The sequence below is a fragment of the Vidua chalybeata genome, chromosome 1 (assembly GCF_026979565.1).
Source record: "Vidua chalybeata isolate OUT-0048 chromosome 1, bVidCha1 merged haplotype, whole genome shotgun sequence".
Taxonomy (NCBI): Eukaryota; Metazoa; Chordata; class Aves; order Passeriformes; family Viduidae; genus Vidua; species Vidua chalybeata.
The window spans coordinates 96,951,124-96,978,606 of record NC_071530.1 but is presented as its reverse complement, the minus strand read 5'-3'; the positions used below and the strand labels follow the sequence as shown (position 1 = coordinate 96,978,606).

The following is a 27,483-nucleotide window of genomic DNA, read 5'->3' as shown; positions in this document are numbered from 1 at the left end:
GGCACGGCGAGGGAGGGAGCCAGAGCCGAAGCCGGGCCGGGCCCCGCGAAAGCAACAGCAGAGCCAGCTCCTCCTTCTCCTCCTCCTCGGTGAGTGCCGCTCCGCCACCCCCGGAGGTTGCTCCCCGCCGAGCCCGGGAGCCGGCGCAGGCCGGGCCGCACCGCTGAGGTCCCCGGGAAGAGGCCCGCGCCGGGAGCGGGACACCGCGGCCTCCGCTGGGTGAGCGTCCCCGGGGCAACGGGCGCACCGCGGCCCGGCTCCCCCCTCCCTTCAACGCTGGGCGCGGAGAGCTGGTGCGCGGAGGGGGAGCCGGTGGATCGCGCCGGTGCGGTTCGCCACTTTCCGCCGCCCTCTTCCCGGGCCGCGGCCCCGGCCTCCGCTCCCTTTGTTTGCTGGGCTCCCCGAGCCCGCGGCGGTGCCAGGCCCTGCGGAGGCACCGGGGCCGCGGCGCGGCCTGCGAGACGGCTGGGCGGGCGGGAGAGAAGCAGTGCCGGGCCCGGGCCGGCGAGGCGCTGCCCAGCCCCTGCAGTGACAGGAGGGGTCCAGGCCAGCCTCTCGTCCCCGCCAGTCGCGGCAGCGGGGCCCGCCGGGCTCCCGTGCTCCTACCCCGGGCCGCTGCCCGAATGCACCCCGCACCTACTGGTGCCATTGTGGGGGGCGGCGGAATTGGGCTATTTTCCTTTACCCCGCCGTGAAACCCGCCTTCAGCTGAGGCTTGTGTGTCCCCGTCTCCGGCAAGGCGGGTGTCCGGAGGTGGCGATTTGGGCAGCCGGTGTCGGGATTTGTGCGGTGGAGGAGCCCCGGGCTGTTGCGAGGTGAGGGTGCGCCAAGAGCTCCCGAAGGGGCGAGCGAGAGAGGCTCCTTTTTATGACAGGCAGCACTTAAGAACTTGACTTCAACAAAAGCATTACCAGATAAGCAAAGTTTATTCGCTTTCATTGTTCTTCGAGCTGCTTTTTGCACTCTCTTTCTGTAATAATGCCACTTCTCTCAGAAAACAACTAGCCCATGCCAACCCGTTTGCTTATGAAAAAGGCCTTTGCAAAACAACGGGGTTTTGAGAAATGCAGAGGATGATTCTTCTGTGATGTGAGGGTACTTTGGCTGCGTCTTTCTGTCCTCTTTATTTTTGTCTTCCTATGTTTTCGAAATCATCTTGGTTTGGAACACAGTGGGGTTTTTTTGTGTGGAGTAGGTCACTGCATTAAAGAAGTTGGTTGTAGAATATGCTTTAGTCAGGGAAACTGACTTCCCCTTAAAAAATTCTTGTGCCCTTTCACTGTGAGGTCCCAACCACTCTTTCCTACAGGCCAGGAATGTTTATGCCATGTCCATCCTCTCAATACACCTGTAGTTAAAAAATGCCTGCTGCAGGCCTCCTGTCTTGGAGAGTTGCTGTTTGCACAAGTACTTGAGGAATAATGCATCTGAATTTCTTCTATGGGTGGAATAAAATAGAACTGGTTCTGTTTCTAGTTTTTGTTTTTGCTAATAGATACGTCTTTGGATTGCAGAAAATAGGGAAGCTTTGGTGCGATTATGAAATAAATTACTTAGCTTGGCTGGAAGACTAAACAGGTAGAGAATGTGTAGGTATTTTTTGAGTCTTCTGCAATAAGATAGTAGTCACAACTCAGTTTTATGTATAACTTAAGACAATTTCAGCTTTTTCAAAATGCATAGTTTTTTTGATGTGTTAAACAGTACTTGATGGGAGTTTTCACTTCCTATTGGATATTTCTTGGGTTTGTGGCATTGCACTGTGTTTGGAACTGAGCTTTTATTTGAAACCAGGTTCACCTCTTGTATACTTAATCAGGGATGTATTCCCTATATCCCAAGTTGAGACTTAAATAGATTTTTTTCAAGATAAAATTAAGTGAAATTAAGCTTTAATACTTAAAAGTATAAGTGATAACAGTGTATTGTTATGCAGACATACCCGTATTAGCTAACTTCCTGGATTAGCTGCAAAGGTATGGAGTATTTAGGGAGAAGCTCTGTGTTGTTTCCAGGGGTTTCATGAGCATCACTTTAATGCACTGCATGTATTTCAGCATCACAGTGTTTGCATAGATTCAGGAGACTTGGTGGATAATTCTAAGCTTCATAAAACCTTGATGTACGGAAATCCAAAAAACAGTTGTGTATTAATTTATAATAGGCTATTAACTTCTTTGATCCTAGATTGTGAAGTTGGTCGGTAACCTTGGGTTACTCTTGGAGAGGGATGGTTTGAAGAAATGGTCGCTGGTTCTTATTGTTCTGTGAGTAGATTATGACTTCTGACTCTCCTTGGCAGAGTGAATTGGTGGAGTGAGAGAGTGAGCTCCTAACAAAAAGCTGTTCATACATAGCAAGTTAATTATTTCTGCTCTTTCTTAGGAATTTTTTTATAGTCTTACAGTAAGTTGAACATGAAGAGTTGCAGGACTTCATTTGGTAGGGCTGCCCTGAGTTCACTACATACTTGCTATGCTATTGTTGGCAAAACTGGGGCCATAGTCCAGGGTAATCCCTAGTTTAAGTGCCTTTTTTTCCTCTTTCTTTATGGCTCTCTTGGGCCTACACAGCACTAGTTTGATAGTGTTTGGGTAGTACAATGCAATAACATAAAATAGATAGGAAGGAGACTGTTCTCAGCTGGTGTGTGCCTCAGTGTTTTGTTGATAGGGCTTTAATGTGTGTTAGCAACAAATTTGAGAAGGTAGCTCAAGCAGTTCTGATGCTCCAAGGAAGAAAATAAGATACAAATAGCAAAAAAGGGAATGTAATGCAGATGCTAAAATGGCTTGAATATAAATTGGATAGGATGAAAAACAGAATAGAGATATCCTATGCCATGTAGCTGTATATTTTGTACTGTAAAGTATTAAACTGAGAGCAAATACAGAACTTTGAGTTTACCCTTTTTTATGTTTTTTATTTTTCAGAAGAGAAATAATTACATCTGTAGTGTTCCTTGTCCTTATGTTTATTCCAATATTTGTTTGCATTCTGTTTTGTTGCACACTTATCAGTTTTCAGAAAACAAAGGTCCTAAGTTCTTGCCACCTCTGTCCTGGTCCCTCCCAATAAATTTGTAGTAGTAGAGAAGGAAATATCCTTTAAAAAAGATTTATTTCTGAATTAAAACTGTACTATGCAAGTTGAATAAATTTCTGTGTTAAAAATAGTTACATTACTTTTGAAAAAAACATTTAGAAACTCATAGCTTTGGGGTTTTTTGGTGCAGAAGGTTTTTCCCCTGTAGCTGAATTAAAAAAACTATTGAAACAAAAACCTATTGCCTGCTTCAGCCTCTCCTGGTAAATAAAACCAAACTGAAAGCAAACTGGCCTATAATTATTGTCCTGGATGAAAATGGAAAGCTGACTGTGTGTGAAGTGTTGACTGATACATCAAGGTTAGGAAAAAGGGTGCACAAACTTTACTGGAGTCTACACATACTGAATTTGAAAAGGCAACGTGAAGCAAAATCTGGCTTAGTGTACTTATTATGAAAATTACATTTTTCAGATCAAAGCATTAGAAATTCAGCTCTTCAAGTCCTTAAGCTCACTTAAATATAAGTTGCTCTGGTTATAGTTGCTCTGGATACACACAATGGTAGTTTTTGTGGTCTTCTTTTGTCATGTACAGGCATGCGAACAATAAGTGTCTGGAACTCCAGATAATTTCAGAGGGCTTTGAGGTGTATGGCTTCACAAATCTAGCTACTCTTTATTAGTCTGTAATGTGGATTTGAGAACCTACCTTTACATATTTTTAATTTTTAAAAGATTAATTAAACTGTTATCTCTCATTATTTTTTTTCCTGGAAAATATTAAGATAAAATACTTTGGAAACCGTTGGTCCTTTTCTGTCTCCTTAGCCATTCACATAACACTTTGGACTCTGAGGAACTCAGTTGGCCTTGTTTATGACAGGGATGTAAGCCACATGTTACCTAAAAAATTCTTTCTTGGTTGCTGCATCACCAAGAAAACTATGCAAGTTAAACATAAATGTTTGTTTAGCGTGGATGTCAGTAGAGTGGCTGACTTGTTCTGCCTCTGACTTTAAACTCCATTGAAAGAATATGAAAAAATCTTTCTTGCCGGTAAAGCCAAGGATAGAATGCTCTATATAAACATTTCTGTCCAGGTGCTGCTCCCTTAACGTTGCTTCCTTTTGTGTATATATAGGGCACATAGCCTCTCATGCTCTGTCTTCTGTGTAACAATCTTTTTGTAATTTGCTACGTGCAATAGGTTGGCAATTTTAAAAAATCTTAGGTTTGTAAAGTGTGTGGGTTTTTGTTGTAAACACCAAATAATCTTGCTGTAAACTGCTGTAAAATAGTTTTGGATGAGAGCCATTTTCTCTGGCAGTGAAGGTAGAGATAGTAGATATTAGTAATTTTTTTTGAGAGTTTAAGTGGTCTGAAGTTAAAAATTTAAACCATGAAAATGAACTTGTGCATATTGTTAAGTAAATCACACCAATATATGGTATTGTTCTTTACTTCTTAGTGCACTAAGAAGTGCACTGTATAATCAGCAGCTGTACTTGTGTCATTTATCTTGGATATACATGATACTGACCTGTAAGAGCAGTTGTGTTAGGTTTTGATGGTCTTGGGTCCATGTGGTGAATGAATTAGTCATTTTATCTACAACTAGCAGATAAAATGACTAATTTTAGATTACCAGAGTTATTAAATCTGCAATTTTCCCTCAAGGATATTCTGTATTGCTTAAAACAGTACCTAGAGTGCTACTTTTGAAAACATTGTTGGAAATGAGATTCCAGTCAGACTTGGTTTTACAGTGTGTGATCTCTTGTTTTTTCTTGAGTAGTTTAATTCTTAATTAATCTTGACATTTTCTGGTAAATGTGCTAAAACAGTAGCTTGTAGGAGTCTTGAGTAGGTGATTGTTTTTCCTTCTCCAAAGCAGTCTGCATTCCTCAAATAGGTTGAGAACATAGTAGGCTACTCCAAATGTTTCTGAAGCATGTTTGGTCCCATGATGTCTCCAATACAGTGGTCAAGCTTGCCTTCTTTTTTTGTTCCTCCTGATATAGGGAGTTCTGTCTCTCCTGGCTTTACCTCAGTAAGTGCTGAGATACTGGGCAGTTACAAGCTGTAATTTTGACTGGTTTTGACATCAGTAATGGGTTTTAATACCCTTGGGATCCCTTTGGGTTAGTAATCAGGTATCAGATTAGGAGTTCTAATAAAACAGAGAAACAGAGACAAGTGTCAGCAGGGCAAAGGTTTTTGATTACAGAAGGTGTGCCTTCTAGGATGAGCTGTGTGGAAGCTGTACTCTAAAAAACAGGGTAGGCAGCTTTTCAGATGGATGTTCTTTCAGGAGCTGGTGGGAACTGAATGAGTAAGGAATTCTTGCCAGATTCATTAACAGAAGCTGTTTGTGCAGGGATACTGGTTTCGGTGAAACATGTGCTGGAGGAGTTTTCCAAGCTGGAATTTTGGTCAGCCTGAGGAGACTGAGTCTAGAATAGTTGGTTTGTGCATTCAGAGGTAGGAGTCACTAAGTTATGTGTAAGAGCTTAAGTCTCAGTCTATGTAAGGTAGGTGCCTGGTGGCTTTTTTTATTCCTTCCCCTCCCTGTTCTCTCTCCAGAAGGAAAGAGGCAAAACCAGTGCTGATCAATGCATGCTGAAAGACTGACATTCTTCCTCTTTTTGGCTTTTGAAAGGAAAAGAGCTGTTGGTCAGTAGTAAGTAAGGCTGAGAAGTAATAAAATACTAGCCATTAGCCTTTGGCATTATTTTGTGGAAAAAAATAGAGTTATTTGGGAAGATATTTACTTTTAATATAAATATTCTGTGGTCCCTTACTGCAAGGGTAAAAGTCTCTGTTCCCCAACAGCACTTATCTGAGCTGTTGTCTAATCCAGTGATGATCAGAAGAAGACAGTGAATAAAAGTTGTTATATCAGTACTGACTCGTATGTCCTGTGTATTACAAAAATAAATGCTTTTGGAATCTACAGTGTTTTAAATGTTGTTTGACAGGGGGAAAAAAATAAGAACTTAAGTTCTATGTATCAGCATTGAAAAGTATGTATCCCCTTGATTGTTATTTTTTTTTAAATTGGGCTAATACTTTTTTTTTCCTTCACTTTATTTATAGCGTGTCTTTAAATTTAATGTCTGAACGGGAGAAAAGAAAGTCAGTGTGCATGTACACGACTCTTATATTCGTGGTTGAACTTAGAAGCTTAGCTAGCTTTTGCAGCCAGGCTTCGATACTCCTGGCTCTGCAGAAATTTGACCTTGCTCTGGAGATAGCTATCTTAAGGGCTTTGAGTTTGTCATACAGACAGTGAAAATTTTATCTTTGATCCTGTCTGTTTATAACAATTTATACACTGATGTGAAGTTGCTCAGTGTAAGGCCCAATTTTTTCATGTGCAAGCTGAATACAGTGTACAGTGAGGAGTCCCATTGAGTTAAATGTCTGTTCACAGTTAATTAATCTTTTTTGGGTTAGGACAGAATATTAGCAAAATCAGATAGTTTAGGGCTAAGTGTAAAATTATTTTCTGCTACTGGCTATATTATTAAAAAAAAAAAAAAAAAAAAAAAAAAAAAAAAGACAATCCCAAACCAACCATCTTCCAGTGTGCATCAGGGCAAAACAGTGTCAGTCTAAAAACCACCATTCATATATTTGCCATCAGATTTGTTGGTTGGCGTAGTGAGCCATTTCTGTCTGCAGGTGATGAGAGTGTAGGTGTAGGAGAAAAAAAGAATTTCCTGATCTTAATCATGAATAATTAAGTTTCTCTCGTTTTGACCCAAATTGAGAAATTTTGCATATAGAATAAGTTTTGTCAGAACTGGTCTAGTCCTGTAAAAAGGTTTTACTCTGACAAGTCAGGACTTTATGAAAAAGATGGCTAAACAGCTTTGCCTGTGCAGTCAAAACTCTGTTCCTATTCTGGTCAGTGTGGAAGTTGTGCACTGTTATGGTATGTGCCTTCTTAAAAGCACCCTTGGACTTAAAAGGGTGAATTTAGAAATGTATTTAATATTTCACCTTCTTTTGTAGGGGAAACAAAGTGTTAAAGTAATTTTGTGAGATTAGCTGTAGATTATACTCTCTTGTCAGGTATGTTTTCCTGGTGTATTTGACAGTACTTTAAGCACAGCCATGTCTCCTATTTCCCATGTGTGGATAGACTCTAAACCATAAAGAAGATAATTCATTTACTCTGTTCTTATTGGGCCTCCTGCCAGGGAAATTGGGAAGGGAAATATTTTAAATAAGCTGTGTTTTGCATTCTCATTTTCTGAAATGCAGAGCTTGGATTACTCTCTGCAGTGGGTCCTAAGGCCTTGGAGGGGCAGCTGGGCCAAACGCATGGAGGATCAGTGGGCACATGGTGCATGACTGATACAGATTCTGTTACTGGAGTGTGTTCCAGTAGAGACTGCTTAATTAGAGGTAGTCAGGATGATTGCCCTTTGGGCACCACCTGACTCAAGTTCCCCCCAGTCTTTAAACAAGGAGAAGAAAGTTCTGTTTCTGCCCCTTCACCCCCTGCCTTCTGGTTTGATGTGTTGTGCTGGCTTGTCTGTAAAATAAACCTTACTTTCTGTTTCGCTGCTTGGATCTCTTTTCCTGGCCGTGAAAGACTGATCGTTCTGTAGCTGATACTGTTTGACAATCTCAGTCGAACTGTATCTCATTAAATAGTATGTGTGTTATAGAATAGAATTGAGGTGCAACTATGTAAGAGTAGGTTCCTTATGCTTGATGTACTAAATGCTCCTTTGCCTTTAAAATGGATTCCCAAGTGTGTGTGAGTGGATTGTTGTCACTTATTTATTTAGGACCATAGATGATAGGTGGATATTGGGCCTGTCATCTATATGAAGGGCAAAATGTATCTGCAGTGAAATATGAAATTAAATACAAAGGTATGTAGTTAAAAATTTCCTTGTCATTTGCATGTATAGGTTTCACAGACTGCAAGCAGTACAGGCTGTATTTCCCAGTGATGTAAAAATACAGGATATAACAGCTTGTTAGGTAGAGCCCTCATTCAGAATGTAAGATAGCCACAGTAATTTTCCACTCCTGTCCTTTCTGTATGAGGACTACCCTGAACACCAGCCTTTTGGCTGCCCTGTAGTGTGAAAAGATTTCTATTCCTTCTTCTAAAGCCATTCTGAAGAAGATTAACAGAGCTGAAAATGATCTAGGTAGTGTGCTTTTTCTCATCCTGGTGGAGTAAGCAACTAATCTGGAGAGAAAAGTTCATCTGACTGTGTCTCCCAGTTCATCCTGCATCTGAAACTGTTACTGCACAGTAGGATATATTAAGTGAGAATCTCCTTTCATGGTGTCTAGGACCACTGCCCAGGTAATTGGACTTTGTAGTTTGATTTCCATTTGTGCAAGCTCCTTATGTGATCCAAAGGGATTCTATGATCATGCTTCCACTTCTCATGATGTCCATAAAAAGAAGTGGTTGCCACTGAATTTTATGTGGCGTGATTCTGTGTGATGATAGACAGTATTAAACATGTAGATAAAGGTGTTAACCACAGGGTAGCCACTGATACTGTTCTTTCAACACTAAGTACTTGTATTTTATATACAAAAAATAAGACTAAAGGCTACTGAGGAGCTTTTAGTTAAGAGAAAAAAAAATCTCTGAAATTCTGATACTTCCTCGGTTAAGCTGTTGCCCGTATGTGAAGGATTTTCAAGAACAACAGAGGTCCACATGTCTGTGAAAGTTTTAAGGAACCTGATTGTTGTAGTATGCCCTAAGTACATGGAGCTCCTGTAGATTTTTAGAGGGACTGCTTTTGCTTAGATACTGAAAGAAAATAATCCTAACTTGGACAAAAGCCAGATTTCTTTATTTTAGGTAAGAGTAGTTGCAGTTCTGACCTTTGCAGTTTGCCAAAATGTACTTTGCTTTCAATTGTATTTTTGGAAAGCAGGCCATCAACCTCAGTCAGATCTGTTGTTACAAGCAGAATGGAGTGGGGGTTGTGAGAATGCTTTGTGCCATGCTAGTGACACCAGTTTAGCCAAGTCAGAGCTTGTATCATGCAAAACTTATACTCTGGGCCTTGGCCTATTTGTTAGTCTCAATTCGCTTTCTTTGTGGGTTGTACTTCAGTCACTTTAATTAATGGTTTAGAACTAACCTTGAAAGGTGTTTGGGTTTTGCTGTGCTTTTTCTTTTCTTTTCTTTTTTTTTTTAGGGAAGAAGGGCATTTGTGGTTTTTTTTGTTTGGTTTTGTTTTTTTTTTTGTTTTTTTTTTTTTTTTTTTTTTTTTTTTTTTTTTGGTGTTTTTTTTTTTGGTTTTTTTTTTTTTTTTTGTTACCATTCTCCGTAACTTTGGTGGTTTGCTTTTATTTTTTTCTGCATCTTTTTAACATTTTTAGCTACATACCACTGATGGATCCTCTGCTCCTCATCCTGCTATCTGATACATCTTGGAACTGTAACATGGGCTATTCATTTGCTTACTGCTTTGATAAATAAAACTGGACTGAAAGGACTTTGTAAAATATCTGCTGAATTGTAAAGTTTTAAAGGAAGTCAGGAAGTTAAATCATGACTAGAGGACAGCGATAAAAAGTTTACTGAAAGATTTGGTTTATCTCAAATAAATGATGAAACACAAGCTTGTGTGTTTGACTTACTCCTCCATTGTCAGCAAACTCCTGAAAGGGACCACAAGCTTTAAGTGCTCTCTTGGAGCACAGGACAATTTGCTGTTGCAGTCAACTCCTGGCGCTGCAGTTGTTTGCTGCCATCTTAGACAGGTGAGGGAAAGTTCAGCTTTAGGTAGGGTAGGTGTTTTCTCAAAACCCCAGCAGCTCTTACCCCTTTCCCCCATAAATCCACATTATGTGAATTCAAAATTTAGGTTTCAGAATTAAATTACCTCAGTTTTGCCTGATGGTGCATATTGTTCAGTTTATGAATCCATTTAAAAAAAAGTTGAAATTAAGCTCTCTATGTTCTGACTCATGAAATGTTCAATAGAGCCTGTGCACTAACATTTAAATATTGGACATAGATACAGCAAAAACGTCCTTAATGAAGCCAATAATTCTGTCTGGAATTTTGAGTTTATTGGGTGTCCTGTAAGTAAATGATAGGACTATACATTTTAAAGGATGTCAGAGGGCAGCATTAATGTAAACATTTTTGTCCCACATGTGAAAGAAGAAAAAGAAACTCTTCTGGCTTAGAGTTAGGAAACTCTTCTGGCTTTTCTCAACTTCTGGGTTCTTGAACTTAGAACCTTAATGAAATTGTCTACTCTGTTTCTTATATAAATGGTTCAGATAAAGGATATAAAATGACTTTTCTTACTATGCTTTTCAAGGGGAAAAACACAGAGGATTTTACTTGCTGAGAGAAGATGACTGATTATTTTAGTGATAATGTTTTAAATTTTCAAGAAAGTAAAATTGTCAGTGGAAGTTAGAGATCATTTTTTAAAAGTTTAATATTTTGTACTACTGTTTTCTTAATGTAGTGATATTTAAAAGCATCTCCTTTTGCTTTTTAATAGTTGATCAGAATTGAAAAACAGGTCACAGTAACAAAACACTTTTACTTCTAGTGAATGTGGATGGTATCTTTAAGGTCAGAGGTAAACATTTTTATGTTAAAATGAAACAGTTTTTGTGAACATCATCTCTCTGAGAAATGGAGTTCTTTCAAGTCACTTTTTTCCTTGGTTTTCAAAATACTTTTGAGTTCCAAAGAAAGCTTTTATTGTATTTAGAAATGCCCTTGGATTTCTGTGTATGTAAGAATATATGAATTTTTGCTATGGCTGCTCTCTCAGCTGGGACACTGCCTATCTGCTTATTTGATACAACTTGGTTGGGCAGCCCTCGAGGGGCTGCGGGGCATACACACACAGAAGCCTTGCATGGTTGAGTTTTCTTTTAATGGGAAGTAATGCTAAAACCAACAATAGTCTCTGAATGTCAGTTTAACTCTTGAACTTCTTTTTTCTTGAACTTTTGAGAAGTGATTAGGGAACTTGGCTTCTTGAATAGAAGCCTCTTACTCTATGTGAGACACTCTATTGCAGTATTTTATGTATTTGTTGTTATTGCAGGGATTAGAATGACCTTGATTGACTAAATATAATTATTGTTTAAATGTAGGCAATGCCTCTTCATCCTAGGTCTTTCATAGTTCACTGAATATCTATTTCTCCTTTCAATGAATTTTACTGAAAGGATGCATACACTTTCAAATTATGTATGTATTATGTATGCATTGTAGTAACACAGTTGGTTATTTCTTTGGAAAAACATTGCTGTCTTTAGTTTAAAAAAATGAATTAAATCTATAATAATTTCACAAAAATACTTTTCTTTCACAATACATGCATGAGTAATATCAGTTGTTGGTATTTGTATTCTGTTAGAATTTCCCATTGTTAAAGCTTAAAGATGTGAACTGATCTAATGTGCATAAAAAAGGAAAGCCATAGAGGTAGGAGTCTGCAGGTTGAAAACTTATTAAATCTGAGTTGTATGGCAACCAAATGCCTTGATACAAGGCAAGGAGTATGTAGTATTGACAGTAAAGATTTTTATGTGGTCTGGAGGGGAGTGGTGGGACCTTTGTGCCATCTGGGTAGCAAATACATTGTATTTCTCTGATAATTTAGTGAGGGAAGTCCCAAAACAGAGGTCAGTCCTTTTTTTCCCTGTGATTCTGGGGATTGTGCTTATTAACTGCTTCCTCCTCAGCATGCTTGGAGATTTCTCTGCATTTGTGAACTCTACAGATGTTGTGGAAGATCTTTCCACTTTTATTTCTCTTTAATCAAGGCACTGTGTATTTTCCCTTCAGACTATAAATGAGTTCATTTAATCCTTCCATTTATGTAGGGGGTTAACTGTCTCATAAAGAATTGCTGCATCTTAGCTTGAATTGAGAGGATAGTGTTATCTTCTAAGGAAAGAAGGCTTTTATTCTTATAAAAAAATGACCTGATGGAAGCAGGTGGGAGTGATAGAAGTAAAAACATTGAAGATTCTACCTGGTCTACAAGTTCAAAGGGTCATTCAGTCTCAATGAAAAACTGTACTGGGGAGGTTAATTTGGAGTCAGCCTCAGTCATGAAATCCAAGGCAGAATGGTACAAGACAGTGTAAGGCTGCAGCGTATTGCTGGTTGTTCAGACCTTCTAGAAGAGCTGAAAAATCGGAAAATGAGTCTTCCTGCAATTACATGTTCTCCAGCTGCAGAACATGACTGTACTGTATATGACAGAAAAATGGAATCCTCTTTTTCTCTGTAGTGAATGATAAAGCCAGTTGCTATCTTGAAAACTTGTTTCAGGTGCCCTTGTTTCAGCTCGTGTATTTGGTAGACAGATCGCTGTAAAATATATTTATCTTTTAGAGTTTAACAACGTTTCTTTTGTTCCTGCTGGAATACATTAGATAACTAAATTTGAATTATTGCTTGAAGAATTTAATTACTGTGGTTTTGACATGCTTTTTTTTTTTTTTAAATATCTTTACCAGGTGGATGTTATTTGTAGGAATAAAGGCCAATTGCATACAGTCCTGGTTGTCCATCAGATAAGCATAAATGACAAATGTAAGTGGAAATCTTCACTTACTGGTGAAGATACTTGTTTTACAAACGTGGGCTATGAAGCCACCTGTTGGCTAGATTGTGTGGCAAGTGAGGTAGGTTTAACTTTGTTTTGGGGTTTGTTTGTTTTGGGTTTATTTTTTCCCTTGTGCGTGTGACTTCATAGCTTTCCTGATATGTTGTTTTCTCATTTTTGCTCCTGAAGAAGAGAGTATCCTACATTGCACCTTAAAAAAATCAGAATTATCAGTCATGGTTCCTTGGTGCTATAGTAATTTAAAACTGCTTCATCTGTCTTTATTTTCATATCAGGTGACTGGGACAGGCAGAAGCAAAAAAAGATGACTATAACAAATCAGCAACTCGTAATTTAGGGAGAATGGCAATATTTAAAAATTTGTAGTATAGTTACATATGTAGTGATGCTGTACAAACCCTTATAATTTTCAACAGAAATGTGAATCACAGAATATTCTGAGTTGGAAGGGAGGTGGAGTGAGGCTGCTCCCAGTGCAGAGCAGAGCAGGACAATTCCCTCCCTTGCCTGGTTGGTGATGCTGTGCCTGATGTCCCCCAGGACACGCTTGGCTCTCCTGGCTGCCAGGGCACTGCTGACTCAGGACCCCCAGGTCCCTTTCTGTGGCACTGCTTTCTAGCATCTCATTCCCCAGTCTGTCTGTACATGCAGAGTTGCCCCATCCCAGGTGCAGAATCGGGCGCTTGCCCTTATTAAACTTGTATGGTTTGTGATTGCCCAGCCCTCTAACTTGTCAAGGTCTCTCTGCAGGACCTCTGTGCTCCTCCCAGTTTTGTGTCATCTGCACACTTGCTGAGTATCTCTTCCAATTCTGTGTCCAAGTCATTTATAAAGATGTTGAAAGAAGCATGGGGTTGAGGATGGAGCCCTGCAGAGCCCCACTAGTGAGAGGTCGCCCGTCTGATGTCACCCTATTCACTATATCCCTTTGTGCCTGACCTGTGAGCCAGTTGCTCACCAGTCCCAATCTGTGTTTATCCAGCTGTGCGCTGGACGTTTTGTCCAGATGGATCCTGTGACAGACAGTACAAAAAAGTACTGAAATCCAAAAAGACAACTTCAGTTTGCTTCCTTTGATCACCTAGGTGGGTTACCTTGTCATAAAGGGAAATTAGGTTTCACAAGCAGGACTTTCCTCTCACGACACAATGTTCTGGCTGTGACCAATGACTGAGTTGTCCTCCAGGTGTTTTTCAGTATTTCCCAGAATGATCATCTCTGTAATGATACCATATAGGTATGAGGTTTCTCTTTCTATTACTTTTCCTGTATTTTCTTCTTTCTCCTCACATCTTCCTTTTTTTTTTTTCCTAGTGATTTTTTTTCCCCTGGAAGAAGGAAACAAACATGTAATGTAACATTAAGTGTTAACTGAGTGGTGTATTTCTGTATTGCCCATTTGGTATGTGCCCCTTGTACAGTGAGGTTCACTGGTGACAGATTTTTGGCCTGAGAAGTTGAATGTCTGTTCTGATAGCACAGTAGGAAAAGATCATTCATGGTACCTGTTTAATGTCTCCTTGTCAATTTTTTTTTTTTTTGCAACAGGCCCTTTTCAGCTGTCTTGGTTCATGCTTTGGAAGCTGTACACAGTGTTTCTTTGCTTGCTGTAGAAACACCAGCCTGAACTTTGAAAGTGAAACAAAAATCAATATAAGTCAACGTGAAGTGGTACTATTCAGCTGTTGCATGTCTGCTGAGTGTTTTCTTTCCTTTTTTGGGAAGGGCTGGAAAAGTGTTTCTCACAATTATATTATTTTGTCACTAACATGAAGAGTGGTCAGATTGTTGCTGACCACAAAAAAAACCACTTTGAGAGAATGGTCTGCTTTATTATTTCTGTCTTTCTGGCATATGCTTTGAATGGATGGATAGCATTTCTAAAATTATGTTTCGAAATGCATAACTGAGGATTCAGAAACCAAACTGCAGGGTTTTAGTACCTGCATCCATACAATTACATATATTATATTCTTTTCAACACACATTCCAGCATTTAGACATTTATGCATACTTCTCAATGAAAATAAGTGCAGAAGTGCAGTTTTATTTTGTTTTTACTGTGCTTTTTCTGTTCTTCCTTTCATTTTCATGATATTAATTTCAAACACTTATGTTGTTCTCAAATACGTAGGCACAGAATCTGTTCCTTGCCATCTTAGAGCAAAAATGTTTCAAAATTGATTCCTTTTACAGAATGTGATGTTGGTCTGTATTGTAAAATGAAATGCTGGTTTGTAGAGCATTGTAGTTTTACAGCTTTTCAGACTCCTAACATAACTGTGATATGGTTTAAGAGGATTGCATAAATATCTTGGATAAGCATAAATCCTCATTATCAAACTGAGGCTACCCCATACCTTAAAATGGAGGGGAAACAGCTTGGTGTAATCTTCTGTCAGGATGGAGTGAGGCATGGACCCTTAGTTAGAAAGGAATTCTCATGCATTTTCTCCCAGGAAGTCTAACCTTTGCTTATGAACCTACTTAATTTTTGCTGACAGTCTGCTGCAAGGCTGGCTGCTGCACTCTTGTAAAATAGTAAGAAATGAAAACAGAGCCTGACTGAGCATTATTCTCACTTTCCATCTGCTTCTGCACAGCTATGTGAAAACTAAAAGCAAAGGTTTATTTGCAGTCAATGGATGGGATTTCCTGCATTGAAACACATGAACACATCAGGTTTCTTTAGTGACTTCTCCCATTTGATTCGTCAAAAATGTTCTTTTCTCTTTTTCAGTGCCTTGGCATACACAGAACTGCTGGGTTATTTTTGTTTGCTCCTTTTTCCCTTGCTGTTGATCAGGGTCTTAGAGCCAAATTGTAGTTTCATTTTTCTGGTAATTTTTCCACATGCTTGAAACAATATGTTAGCAGTATGCTTTATTATCATATGTTTGCTTAGAAGAAGGTGGTACTTGTGTGTGTCTTTTAGTAAATGTATGAAAAGTACAGTCTGCGTTTCCCTGTTCGGGTGTTGATTCTGTTTGTTAGAGATCTAGCAGGAATGGCTCAAGTGGTTACTGGCTGTCATCCACCCAGCTTCCCTGGAGTTTCATCCTCCAACAACAGCTCTGGTATCATGTTGTGTGTGTTCTTGAGCCAATACCAACTGGTGCCAACTTCAGTTTAACACCCTCACATTAGTGTGCCCATGGTAGCTCAGGAGCAGATAGGGATCCCAGCCGGCCATCCTTGGGTAACAGATGTAACCTTGGCTGAGGACTGTTAATATTAGTAACTGGGTTTGGCTATTGTAGTGATGAAATTATTATAGTTACAAGTCTGTATATACACATACGAACCATAATAGAGATGCCATTTAACACCCTTAAGTTATTCCCCAGAGGAAAATCACCAATCAGATAGAAATATTCCATTCTGCAACCAAATATGGGAAAGAATAGGACTTACTGCAAGCACTCATGGATGAAATAGTGTTCAAAGAAAAAAAAAAAACAAAAAAAAAACCCAAAACAAAACAAAAAAAAAAAAAGAAAAAATTAAAAAAAAGGAAATCTAAATGTTAAAGGGCATTCTTTTTCAACAGCAGGCTAGGGAAAAGCATTCAAGGTATTTGGACCTTTCCAGTGGCTGTGTTCCTGGTTTTGCATACTTTTAATTCCCCTAATCAGAAGTGCTAAAGAAAAATTCTACTGTGTCAAGTTTTTAATTAAAAAACTAAATTATTAATTTACCCCACTTTTCTATGTATTACCAAAGGTGTACCTTGGTTATTCTCTGCTAAAGGTTGGTAGTGACTAGGGTTACTGTATCCTGTGTTGGAATGGTAGTGCCCATGGACTGTTTTAAGTTTTGTAAAAAGAGGGGAAAAAAAATAGGAGAGATGATATGACTAAATGACATGACTTACTGTTGGTTGGTTAGTTTGTTTTAAATTGTAATCCGTATAAAACCTGTTCAATTGTATTGCCCTGTAGAGAGTTTCACCATACTTTCCTCAGCTGCTCCAATCATTGAGGGTAGAAATCTAAATTTTCTGGTGAATAACTCATGGTTCAGGTCTTTGATTAGTTAGCTTAAAAACAGGAGGCTTTAAGTACTCTTGATATGTTGTAAGTGTACTATACTGTCAGATGAGCTTTTCATCTGTTTTTTCCTTGTTCCAATTTTATATGAAGTTGTACATCTGAGCCTTAAGCTCACTAGAAAAGCAGGTGTGCAAGTCAGAAGGACTTTTATAAAATTTGTGATCATATTAGGGGAGTGTTCATCCATTAGCAAGGAAGCCACTACTAAAACAATTTACCTTTTTTTGTTGTTTTCAAGGTATAAGAGTATGCAATGGAATTTAGATTACTTCATTTAAAGGCTCTTCTTACTGAAAAGGAGTATAATGTAGGAATTTACTTGAAGATCAGTGAAGGGAAAAACCTCACCATCTTCAGTGTGCTTGTGGCATGTATAGAGAAAAAGCCAAAAGTTGCCTTGTAATGTGTGTGTACTTTTAGAAACAGATGGTGTTTGAAGTAGATACTGAATCTCTCTTTACTTAATGAGTATTTTGTGTGTAGTTTTTGTGCTCATATAGCCTGGGACCCTAAGTACATAGCAGGAAATACCTCGAGTCAGTATTTTGTATACTGGTTTGAAGAAAAACTTCCAGTGATACTGACTTCAGTATTGAATTAAAGTTGATGGGAATGGGTACGGAGAGCAACTTCTTAATAATTCATATTAATAGATTTAGTAACTTTGGAGAAAATGTAGACACTTAGGAACTTCCAAAATGCAGGTCTTGAAATCTGCATTACCTTAAGATGCTGTTTTTGACATGGTCTTCCAAAGAATGCATGAATATATTTCAGTGAGAATTTGAGGAAAGCAGGGGAATGGGACCTTCTACTTCTGCAGATTAGAATAAGCTTCATTATCTCGACAGTAATGAGAACCTAATGCTTGTCATGCCCAGGAATGCAGAAACTTTTCACTTTTGAGATATTTTTAGTTATTTTCCTAATATAAATAATTTTGTTAAAATATGATAAATTGAAATTGTAAATGATGTAAGTCTTATGATGATCCAGTATAAGAATGAAGATTATATATTTCTAAGTGAAAGACAGACTTTTCAGGAATGATGCAGGATGATGTGAGTTTAAAAAAAATTGAGTTTGATGCTCAACTTTATGGAAATAAATAAGCAGATTAACATTTATTTTAAAAAAGTTATCTGAAGTAGCATTTACTAGTAATTTGAAGTAATTTTTGTGATGATTTTTTCATTTAAATTTTTAAGGACAATTCTTTGTTCAAACATGAGTTGTATTTTGCTGTATGTTTCCAGTATGGTGTTTTCTATCCTAACTCCTTAAAGTTATTCCTGGTTTGTTTCTACTGTAGTGCATTTCAGCAGCATTGTTTATAGTATTTGTCTTGGCAAATGAGTATGCCTAGCATAAAAGTGTGAAAAAGATCAGACATTAATAAAGACAGTGTAATCAATCTTTTTTGTTGATTTACTTTTGCAAACACTGCTTCGAGATAGTTACGTGATTCCAATCTACTGAAATCATTTTGTACCATCAAACTGAAACTACTCTGAAATGTTGGAATATTCAAACTGGCTTTGCAGAAACTGATATATATTTAAAACTTACATAATTTTTCATACATCAGTGCTGGCCACCATAATAATTAATAATGGTAATAATAATTACCATTGCATGGCCTGCTTTTCAGGTTTTCAAGAAGCAGCTGGTAAAGTGAACTTTTAGCTCTAATTATCTTCACTAGTAATTTCACATTTGTATGTGATTGATAAATGTTACTCTTCCTCCAAGTGATGTGTGCAAATTCAGTTTTCGTTACACATATTTTTTGCATTTCATTGCACATATTTTTATGTGCAAAAGAGGATATGGTTTTTGCTGGGTAGTAGTCTGGTAGTTTTTGTCCAGAGACCTGGCCTGTATTTTGTTAACTTGCATAATATTAAAGGTTCTGAGATGCAGAATTTGTGATGAAAGTTCGTAAGTTTGAATTTCATTCATCCACATTATTCTGTACATTAAGATCTCATTATCTTTCTGGATTTGATTAATCTCATTTTCAGTCTGTGTGTTCCAGACTGACTGTGTTTCTGCACATATAGTCACCAGTCTTTGGGAATACATTGGTAGAATTCAAATCTGTTTATAGTTGCAAATATTTGCCAGAAGAATTTCTAGAGTTGTCTCTTATTAGGCTGTCTAGTTCACTGTACAGCAGATGGCACTGGAAGAGCATATCAATGGGAGACTTCAGTCACACCGTAATTCGTGCAAAATACTAGCAAAGCTGTTGCTGTGCTGAGGGTTGTGAAGAAGTTGCATAATTCATTTTAATGTATTCCAGGAATGGGTGTAAGCCTGGCCTCTTCTGCTCCAGCTCTGTTAGATGAAGACTGCAACGAATTCTATACTTGCAAGCATATAAGTGTATCGTATATTGAGAGCTGTTTATACAGCATTTCTAAACATATTGATATGCAATGCAGAATTAGCTGGTACTCTTTAAGTATGTGCAAAGAAAGAGGAGTATTGGGATCAATTTGGGTATTTGAATTCAGGCTGTATTTGTTTTCTCCTGTCCTGGATAAAATATGTATAGGAGGTATTATAGGGTGGGTCTCATATGGATTACTTGTTCAGAGACTTGCTCTCATGATATGAGTGTGTTTGGTTTACTTTGAAGAGCTTCGACCTGGACTGTCGCTAGATTTTTATCGTCTTCTCATGCATGAATGAACTGGGCTTCTGGATAGATGCATGTTGTTTATGTGCTTTACAGTTGATTTTCAAACCTTTCTTATATCTTGATGTGAATTTTTGCGAGAATATGATTAATAAACTAACCATTTTATAGAATCCAGAATATACTGACTTGGAAGGGAACCATCAAGGTAATTGAGTCCAGCTCCTGGCTCTGTGCAGGACACCCCAAGAATCACATCATGTGCTTAAGAGCATTGTCCAGACACTTCTTGAACTCTGTCAGGCTTTGTGCTCTGACCACTTCTTTGGAGAGCCTGTTCCAGTACCCAGCTCAATGTGAAAAACCTTTTCCTGGTATCCAACCTAAATATCCCCTGATTCAGCTTCATGCTGTTTCCTTGAGTCCTGGTACTGGACATAAGAGTGATGAGAGTGCTGCAGACAGTACTTTCCGCAAGGAGGGGGGAACATTTCTGGAAAAGTGGAAATAATACCAGCTTGTGGATGTCAGAAGCAGTTGGAGAACACTGTGGATTTCGCAGGTGGAGCTAATGTGATAGTTCCCAGGCTTGTGGTACTCCATACACAAAAGCAGAGTTAATTTTATCAAATGAATCAATACGCTGACATTGTTTAGGAGAAGCATGCAATCCTGAAGTTGTAATTTTCACTTATTTTTTAGGTTAATTTAGTTACATATGACAAAAAGTTCTGCAAATTGGAAAGGTGGTAAAATCCAAATGGTTTAGGATTAGAAAGTCAATGACATTTTGAGTCTCCTTTTAATTGATACGTAAGTCTCCCTTTATCTGCACTTGTAGGAAAGTAAACATAGTGTTTTAACCTTTGAAAATTCATACTGAGGATTGTGTTCACATTGTGTAACTGGAGGATGGTGTTTTAGGATTTCATGACTCCTGATACAACAGGTATCATGTTAAAAGTGGAAAAAAACTAGTGAACATATCATAAAATGCTAGTTCTGGTTTTTTAAGTCTTAATATTCATTTATAGCAAGTAATTGATTCTTAGGCTTTTGTCTAGGAAGTGTTTTGGTCATGTTTGTTCTTTCCTGGTAGAAAGTGAATCAGTTTAGAGACTGGAAAAACCTTTTAGTTTATCCCCATGAAAGAAAGGAAAGTGTTATTTAGTTTAGTAATTAAGAAAATGAAATAGAAAAATCTGAAAGTGCTCTAAAGATGGACTTGGGAAATATCAGAGGTTGTGACAAGGACACAGAACCAGTCTTTGAAGTCGGTTGATGCAGATAGGACTAGGGTACAATCCAAGTAAGTCAGTCTTTACTACTTCTGCTTTTTATGGAGCAGTGTCCATCCCTCCAGCAGCAGGGTTTTACTTAAAATTTTTCAACGTGTTATGAAGTTAAGAATCCGTAGATATTTCACATTACCTTTTAGCTTGCTTTAGATATGATCCTTAGCTTTTGTGTACTTGAGGACCACAGAAGTTAGGCTGGGCAATAGTAAGAGGGAGTGGACTGCTTTTTGGTTATAGTAATCATTGTCCTTCCATGCTTTTATGCAGTTTTTGAACGCTTACTTAAGAAAACAGTATTGTTTAGTTGATAAAACTTTATTCAGTCTGTTGCACTGTTTTTCTTGGTTTGCTTATATTGTGATACTCTGGGAGAGAAGTGGGAAGTGCATATATAAGGGTTATTTTACTTTCCCCTCAGTCCACCAAGGTTGGAAGATTTCTTGAAAGATTCTTAGACTCCTTCAGCTTGCCATGCTTAGCCTGGAGCCAGGCTTGCTGCTACAGGTTGTGCTGCTAACATCACACGTATTTGGAGGTACGTGGAATAACATTTACTACTAATTGTAGCACCTACTTCTGTGCAAGTAGCAACTTCCCTCTCTTCTCTTTCCCATGCATTGTCCTTCTCTTTGCAGAGCTGTTTATTTTGGAAGGTCTAGCTAAAATTAAAATGAAACAAACCATGCCCATCCAAAGCCCCCCCAAAACACAGTCGAACCTCAATCAAGAAAAAAACCAATCTGAAAGATCAAATTTGTGAGTACCTGATTCTGCAAGATGCCAGGTGGGAGCAGTTGTCTGGAACTTGAGCAGCTGTGTCCACTAGGTCTTGGCAGAAATACTGGAGAAAGAAAAGTTGTAATAATTTTAGGCAGTAAGAGCCTGTGACTTGGTTTTCTGTGGCTAAAATAGATTGGAAATCCTTTCTTTCACAGGAGTTCAGGAGAGGACTTGCTGTAAATATATGTTACTTTGCTGTTAAGGAAAATCTGTATTTTCACTACACTTAGTTTTCCTATAAATATGTTACCTTCTAAATATTATTCAACTTTCTTGTGTAGAGAAAGGATATATAAACATAAGACCATGTTTTTAGGAACAATCACAGTTTAACCTGCATGTAGGAATTTTGTTGATTAGAATGTTTTCTGTAGTTTTATCTTCTGTAGTTACTTGTGTGGGGATTTTTTAGGAGCCTTTGGAAAGAGAGGAGTATTTACGTGTTTGAAAATTATATATAAATGCATTAAATATATATGCCTGTGAGTGTATTAAAAGGTGTGTGGATGTTTCAAAAATTACCATGCTTAAAGCAGAATGAAGTTGTGGAAATCTCCAAGGCCAATGTAGGAGTTTCATTTTTTGAGCCTGATTGTTTCGAAGTCAGCTCCCTACTTTTACTTTTATGTGATACTCATTGTTAAAGTACTGAAATTTCCGTTTTGCTTGGAGATGGGGAAAACCCTTATAGATAATTTTTGAAATAATTCTTTTGTGAATGTAATTGTTTTTTATTTCTTTGCAGGAAATGGCTCTTGAAGTTAAATGAGGCTGGATAGAACACATAAATGAAGCAGAAACTGCTCTTCGTGTGTTAGGGCTATATCACCACAAGCACTGCTGATCAGCCAGATTTGGTAACTTGTCATAATGAAGAAAATTAGTCTCAAAACAATTCGCAAGTCCTTTAACTTAAATAAAAGTAAAGATGAAAGTGACTTTGTAGTGGTTCAGCAGCCTTCATTAAGTGAATTTGGAAAAGATGACTCCTTGTTTGGCAGCTGCTATGGTAAAGATTTGGCTAGCTGTGAAGTCAATAGTGAAGATGAAAAAGGAGGCAAAAATAGATCAAAAAGTGAAAGTTTAATGGGTACGTTAAAAAGGAGGCTTTCAGCAAAACAAAAACAGAAAGGCAAAGGCAGCACACCATCTGTAAGCTCTGCAGATGATGACACATTTTCTTCCTCATCTGCTCCAATAACCTTCAAAGATGTGCGAGCTCAAAGACCTCTGAGATCCACTTCCCTCCGTAATCACCATTACAGCCCAACTCCGTGGCCACTTCGACCTACAAATTCAGAAGAGACTTGCATCAAAATGGAAGTGAAAGTCAAGGCCTTGGTCCATTCTTCTAATCCAAGCCCAGCACTGAATGGTGTTCGAAAGGACTTCCATGACTTGCAGTCAGAAAATGTGTTCCAGGAACAAACCAATGCATTAAAAAATACGGAATCTCAGAATGGGGACTTGCATCTTCATATTGATGAACATGTGCCTGTAGTTATTGGATTAATGCCTCAGGACTACATTCAGTATACTGTGCCTTTAGATGAGGGAATGTATCCTTTGGAAGGATCACGTAGTTACTGTCTGGATAGTTCCTCACCCATGGAAGTTTCGACTGTTTCTTCTCAAGTGGGGGGAAATGCTTTCCACGAAGATGAGAGCCAAGTGGATCAGGACGTAGTCGTTGCACCGGATATCTTTGTGGACCAGTCAGTGAATGGTTTGTTGATTGGTACCACAGGAGTCATGTTGCAAAGCCCAAGAGTTAATCATAGCGATGTCCCTCCACTCTCACCTTTGCTACCTCCAATGCAGAATAATCAAATCCAAAGGAACTTCAATGGATTAAATGGCACAGATGCCCATGTGGCTGAAAGTATGCGCTGCCATTTGAATTTTGATCCTAACACTGCCCCAGGAGTTGGAAGAGTTTATGACTCTGTACAGAACAGTGGTCCTATGGTTGTGACAAGCCTCACAGAAGAACTGAAAAAACTTGCAAAACAAGGATGGTACTGGGGCCCCATTACACGCTGGGAGGCAGAGGGAAAATTAGCTAATGTGCCTGATGGCTCGTTTCTCGTTCGAGATAGTTCTGATGATCGTTATCTTTTAAGTTTGAGTTTTCGTTCCCATGGAAAAACTCTTCACACTAGAATTGAACACTCAAATGGTAGGTTTAGTTTTTATGAACAGCCAGATGTGGAGGGACATACATCTATAGTTGATTTAATTGAACATTCAATCAGGGACTCTGAAAATGGAGCTTTCTGCTATTCGAGATCCCGGCTGCCAGGATCTGCAACTTACCCAGTGAGACTGACAAATCCAGTGTCCCGGTTTATGCAGGTGCGCTCTTTACAGTACCTGTGTCGTTTTGTAATACGTCAGTACACCAGAATAGACCTGATTCAAAAACTGCCTTTGCCAAACAAAATGAAGGATTATTTACAGGAAAAGCACTACTGAAAGCTTACGGGAATCTTGCATCTTGCACTTTGGGAACAACAACAACAAAAAGAGATTGAATTACAGTTTACAGACTTTCATTATTATCAAAATCTTTTGCTGCCATAAAAATGTTTCATTTTTGTCTGTAAAAGAAAAGTAATGCATTTGGATTTATGTTTGTTTTGGGGGGTTTTGTGTATTTTGGGAGGCTTTTTTTTCTTGTTTTGTTTTGTTGGAAAGAATGATCTCAAGTTTATTTTTAGAAGTGTGAAATAGCTATCTTTCATCAATGTGCAGATTAATCACAATGTGAATGATCAAATTCTCCTTAATTTCCCCCAAGTCCTTTGCTGCTATCCACTGTGATTTTTATGCATTGAAAGCACATTTCATGTGTATTCAACGATAAGTAAAAGTCAAATTAAACTTGTTGAATGGATTTTTTTTTTTCCTTTAAAACAACCTCTGGAAAAAAATGATCATGGATAAATAACATATTGGTATTCTAAATTACTGATTTTACATCTAAGTTAAAAACTGTTTCCTAGTGTCGTAATTAGACATTTCTGTAGAGATATGCCCCAATGTATAGACAGAACTGTGTGATAAGAACATGGTTCTGTGGCATATCTTTGGGAAAACAAAAGCCTTCCTCCTAAGCCTTGTACTGTCTATACACTCTTGTGTTTGAGAAGGTTGGTTCAACCTTCTTCTTGTCTCAGTGTTTTGTCCTCTAAAAATGGCCTTTAAAAAACAGTCTGTGAAAGTCAATGTATAGTACCTAAAAGAAAATTGTGGTATTGGGGTCTTGTAAAATATTACCTTTTATAATCATGCCATCAGTTAATAAATTAACATCTACCAGGTCCGCTCTTTCCTTTTCCCTCCTGCCTACTCTTGCAGAGTAAGGGAAGGAAGTTTCCTGGATTGTGGGAAGACTCTAGGAATTGTTATCATGGGAACATAAATTTATAAGCCATTTTGGGGATGGGATAGAAGTTCTAATAGGATGATTTCTACTATATTTATGTTCAAGCTACTTGAAATTTTATCATTTCCATTTTTCTACCTTTTTCTTTCACTTCAGAAAGTACAGTAATACACTAATGTCTTTTGGATCATTGTCCCCCTTTTTCTATATCCTTTGAGGAGGAAGGAACAGGACTGATAACATTTTATATGGAAGATGTTTAAATGCATCTCTAAAATGCTATTCTCCTAGCCTTTAAAATTATTGGGAAGATATGTTTGGATATACAGTGACCGCAGAATATGTTTTGACATATGAAACACTGAATCAATTAAGTAAGTATTTATGATATCTGTCAAAGATTCTGGCATTTGGAAAGCTTACAGTTATTCTAACCTTCTGTAGGGAAAAAAAGACTTTCAGTGGGGAGTACAGGTTCTACACTGTAATATTTTCATCATGCAAGGTTAATCCATGGCATTTTCCTGTTTTATTTTAGTTTGGTTTTCTTTTCTCCCATGTTTTTATCACTTTTATGAGTTACTTGCTAAAGGGTTTATAGCTGGCTTGGGAGGGAGGCCTACCTCTGTCTTGCTGAGAGGCCTTGCTTTGCATGCCTCTGCCCCCCTGTTTTGTGTTTCAAAATGTCATATTCCCCATCTCTGGTAGAAGTGGCTAATGAGTAAAGATCACCTTAGGAAAACAATCCATCTTTGATACATCTTTCTTGTTTCGGTAATTTTCTTCTTCTTATATAATCTAGTATTTCTGTCCCCTAAAATGAGTCTTTAGAAGTGAATACAGTATTGCTGCAAGGTGGTGCAGTAGCACTACATCTTGGGTTGCCTGAATTGATAGACAAAATTTATATTTTTTTAATTTATTTTTTGACCATAATGTTTAACTAAAAAATAAAAAAAAAGAAAATCAAAGGTAGATAAAGACTGCCTTTGTTTTTAAGGGAGGGAGAATAAGGATTTCCTCTTTAGTCTGATAAAGTTTTAAACTTAAAAAAGAAAAATAATCTAGAGCAGTCTATACATGTGATTTGTTGGCTCTGCCATGGAGATATATGTATGAAAGGGAGGATTCTGTTTTCTTTTTTTTTCTCTACTGACTTCTCCCCCTACCCAGTCATGTCCCATTCCCCCTCCCCTGAATCAGGATCACTAACTTTATTCAAAAAGGCACAATAACCTATTGTATGGTACAGTGTTCTGATTCTGTCTGTGGAGAGGAAAAAGAAAATCATTTTTATGGATTTCAGATGCATACTTTTAGAAGAAAACCTCTGGCATTTTCTTCACTTTAAAAATTCTTTCCCCATACTAGAGGGCCTATGCATTCTACAGAATCTTTGAAAGATTATAGTATATAAAATATTTTCATTGCTATTTAATACCACTATTGAATACATTAAACATATGTTTATACTATGCCACATGCATTAATTTAGCAGTCATTGCATTGAAACCTAAATATTTGAAGCTATAATATCCTGGTCTCATTGTGGAATTGAAAAACGTGCAAGAACACACATGCTAAAATTCTTGCCCATACCTTTATAAATTTCAGTTGTTCACTCATAAATGATGCTTTAAAAAAAAAAAAAAAAAAAAAAAAACTGTTTTAAAGCAGCTATCCAGTTTTTGAATTGCCTTCCTTGCTGTGTTGTTCATTTGTGAACTTAATCAGGTCAAGTTAACTTTGTCATTTCCCCTGCCATAAAGCTAACACAAAAGGAACACATAAAAGTGGTTGAGGTCTAGGATGTAAGAACCATAGAGCACTTTGCTTCCGAATAGAAACTGGTGGTGATATTTCTACTAAGCTCCAAATAGTTTAAATTGGTAGTAAGTGGACACAGATACTTATTTTTACAGGTTTCTTTAATCAGAACCTCACAGTACTTTTTCATACTGAGGTGTCTGGCCAGCCAGGAGAATGAACTTAGAAAAAATACTTTGAAAATATTAAAGATACTTAAAATTTCTTATTATAAAGATTAATATAAAAGAAACATATTAGCATTTAGTTATAAGTCAATTTAGAAGCACTCAGCATAACCACGAAATTTGTGTTAACTTTTGCTTTGTAAAAATTAAAGGAACAAAGTGTCCTTGACAAATAAAAGAAAGATGATGGAGGATATTTTGGGGACCTTTGGAAGTAAATACACTAGGAACAAAAGCTAACAGACTATGGCCCTTATAGAGTAGAAATATGGCTGTTTATTCAGCACAACAGTTTAAGGGTTCAAAAGGTGTGCTTTTTATGCAATTGAGGAAAAGTAGTTTTGAAAATGAACCTTTAAAATAAAACTCCTTTTAGTGTCTAAAATTATTGACATTGCTGATAACTTTGCTTTACCAATTTGAAGAATAAAACAACACCTTGTATTTGGAAATAATAAATTTGCACAATTTCCTCTGTTTTTTTTTTTAAGTTTTGTTTTGTTTTGTAAGCCAGTGTTAGAAACAACTGAAAGTGATATGTATTCTTTGATCTGTTTGAAGGATATAGCACTTATCCTGCTGTTGACATAGTGAATGCCATCTTTTATCAAAATGTAATTCTGTCAGAAGGATCAGAAATGCAATTATTAATTAAACTTTTTGTTTTCA

The 27,483-nt window shown here is 37.8% G+C and overlaps 1 protein-coding gene across 10 annotated transcripts; it reads left to right on the top strand.

Moving 5' to 3' along the window:
* SOCS6 (suppressor of cytokine signaling 6) lies at positions 1–27,483 on the top strand. 10 transcript variants are annotated; one of them, XM_053948215.1, is made up of 5 exons: positions 755–815; positions 2,188–2,267; positions 12,549–12,624; positions 21,071–21,187; positions 22,178–27,483. In XM_053948215.1, exon 5 carries the CDS (start codon positions 22,303–22,305, stop codon positions 23,905–23,907), a length of 1,605 nt encoding a protein of 534 aa, XP_053804190.1. In that variant the 5' UTR covers positions 755–815; positions 2,188–2,267; positions 12,549–12,624; positions 21,071–21,187; positions 22,178–22,302; the 3' UTR covers positions 23,908–27,483. The 10 variants fall into 10 exon arrangements, with proteins under 10 accessions (XP_053804225.1, XP_053804172.1, XP_053804199.1 ...); XM_053948224.1 differs by lacking the exons at positions 755–815; positions 2,188–2,267 and adding an exon at positions 36–89; XM_053948241.1 differs by lacking the exons at positions 2,188–2,267; positions 12,549–12,624 and adding an exon at positions 21,288–21,408 and having other exon boundaries at positions 730–815.

What these genes read in the sequence shown, in the direction of transcription:
- SOCS6 (XM_053948250.1), top strand. Translation starts at nt 22,303, where the DNA reads ATGAAGAAAATTAGTCTCAAAACAATTCGCAAGTCCTTTAACTTAAAT.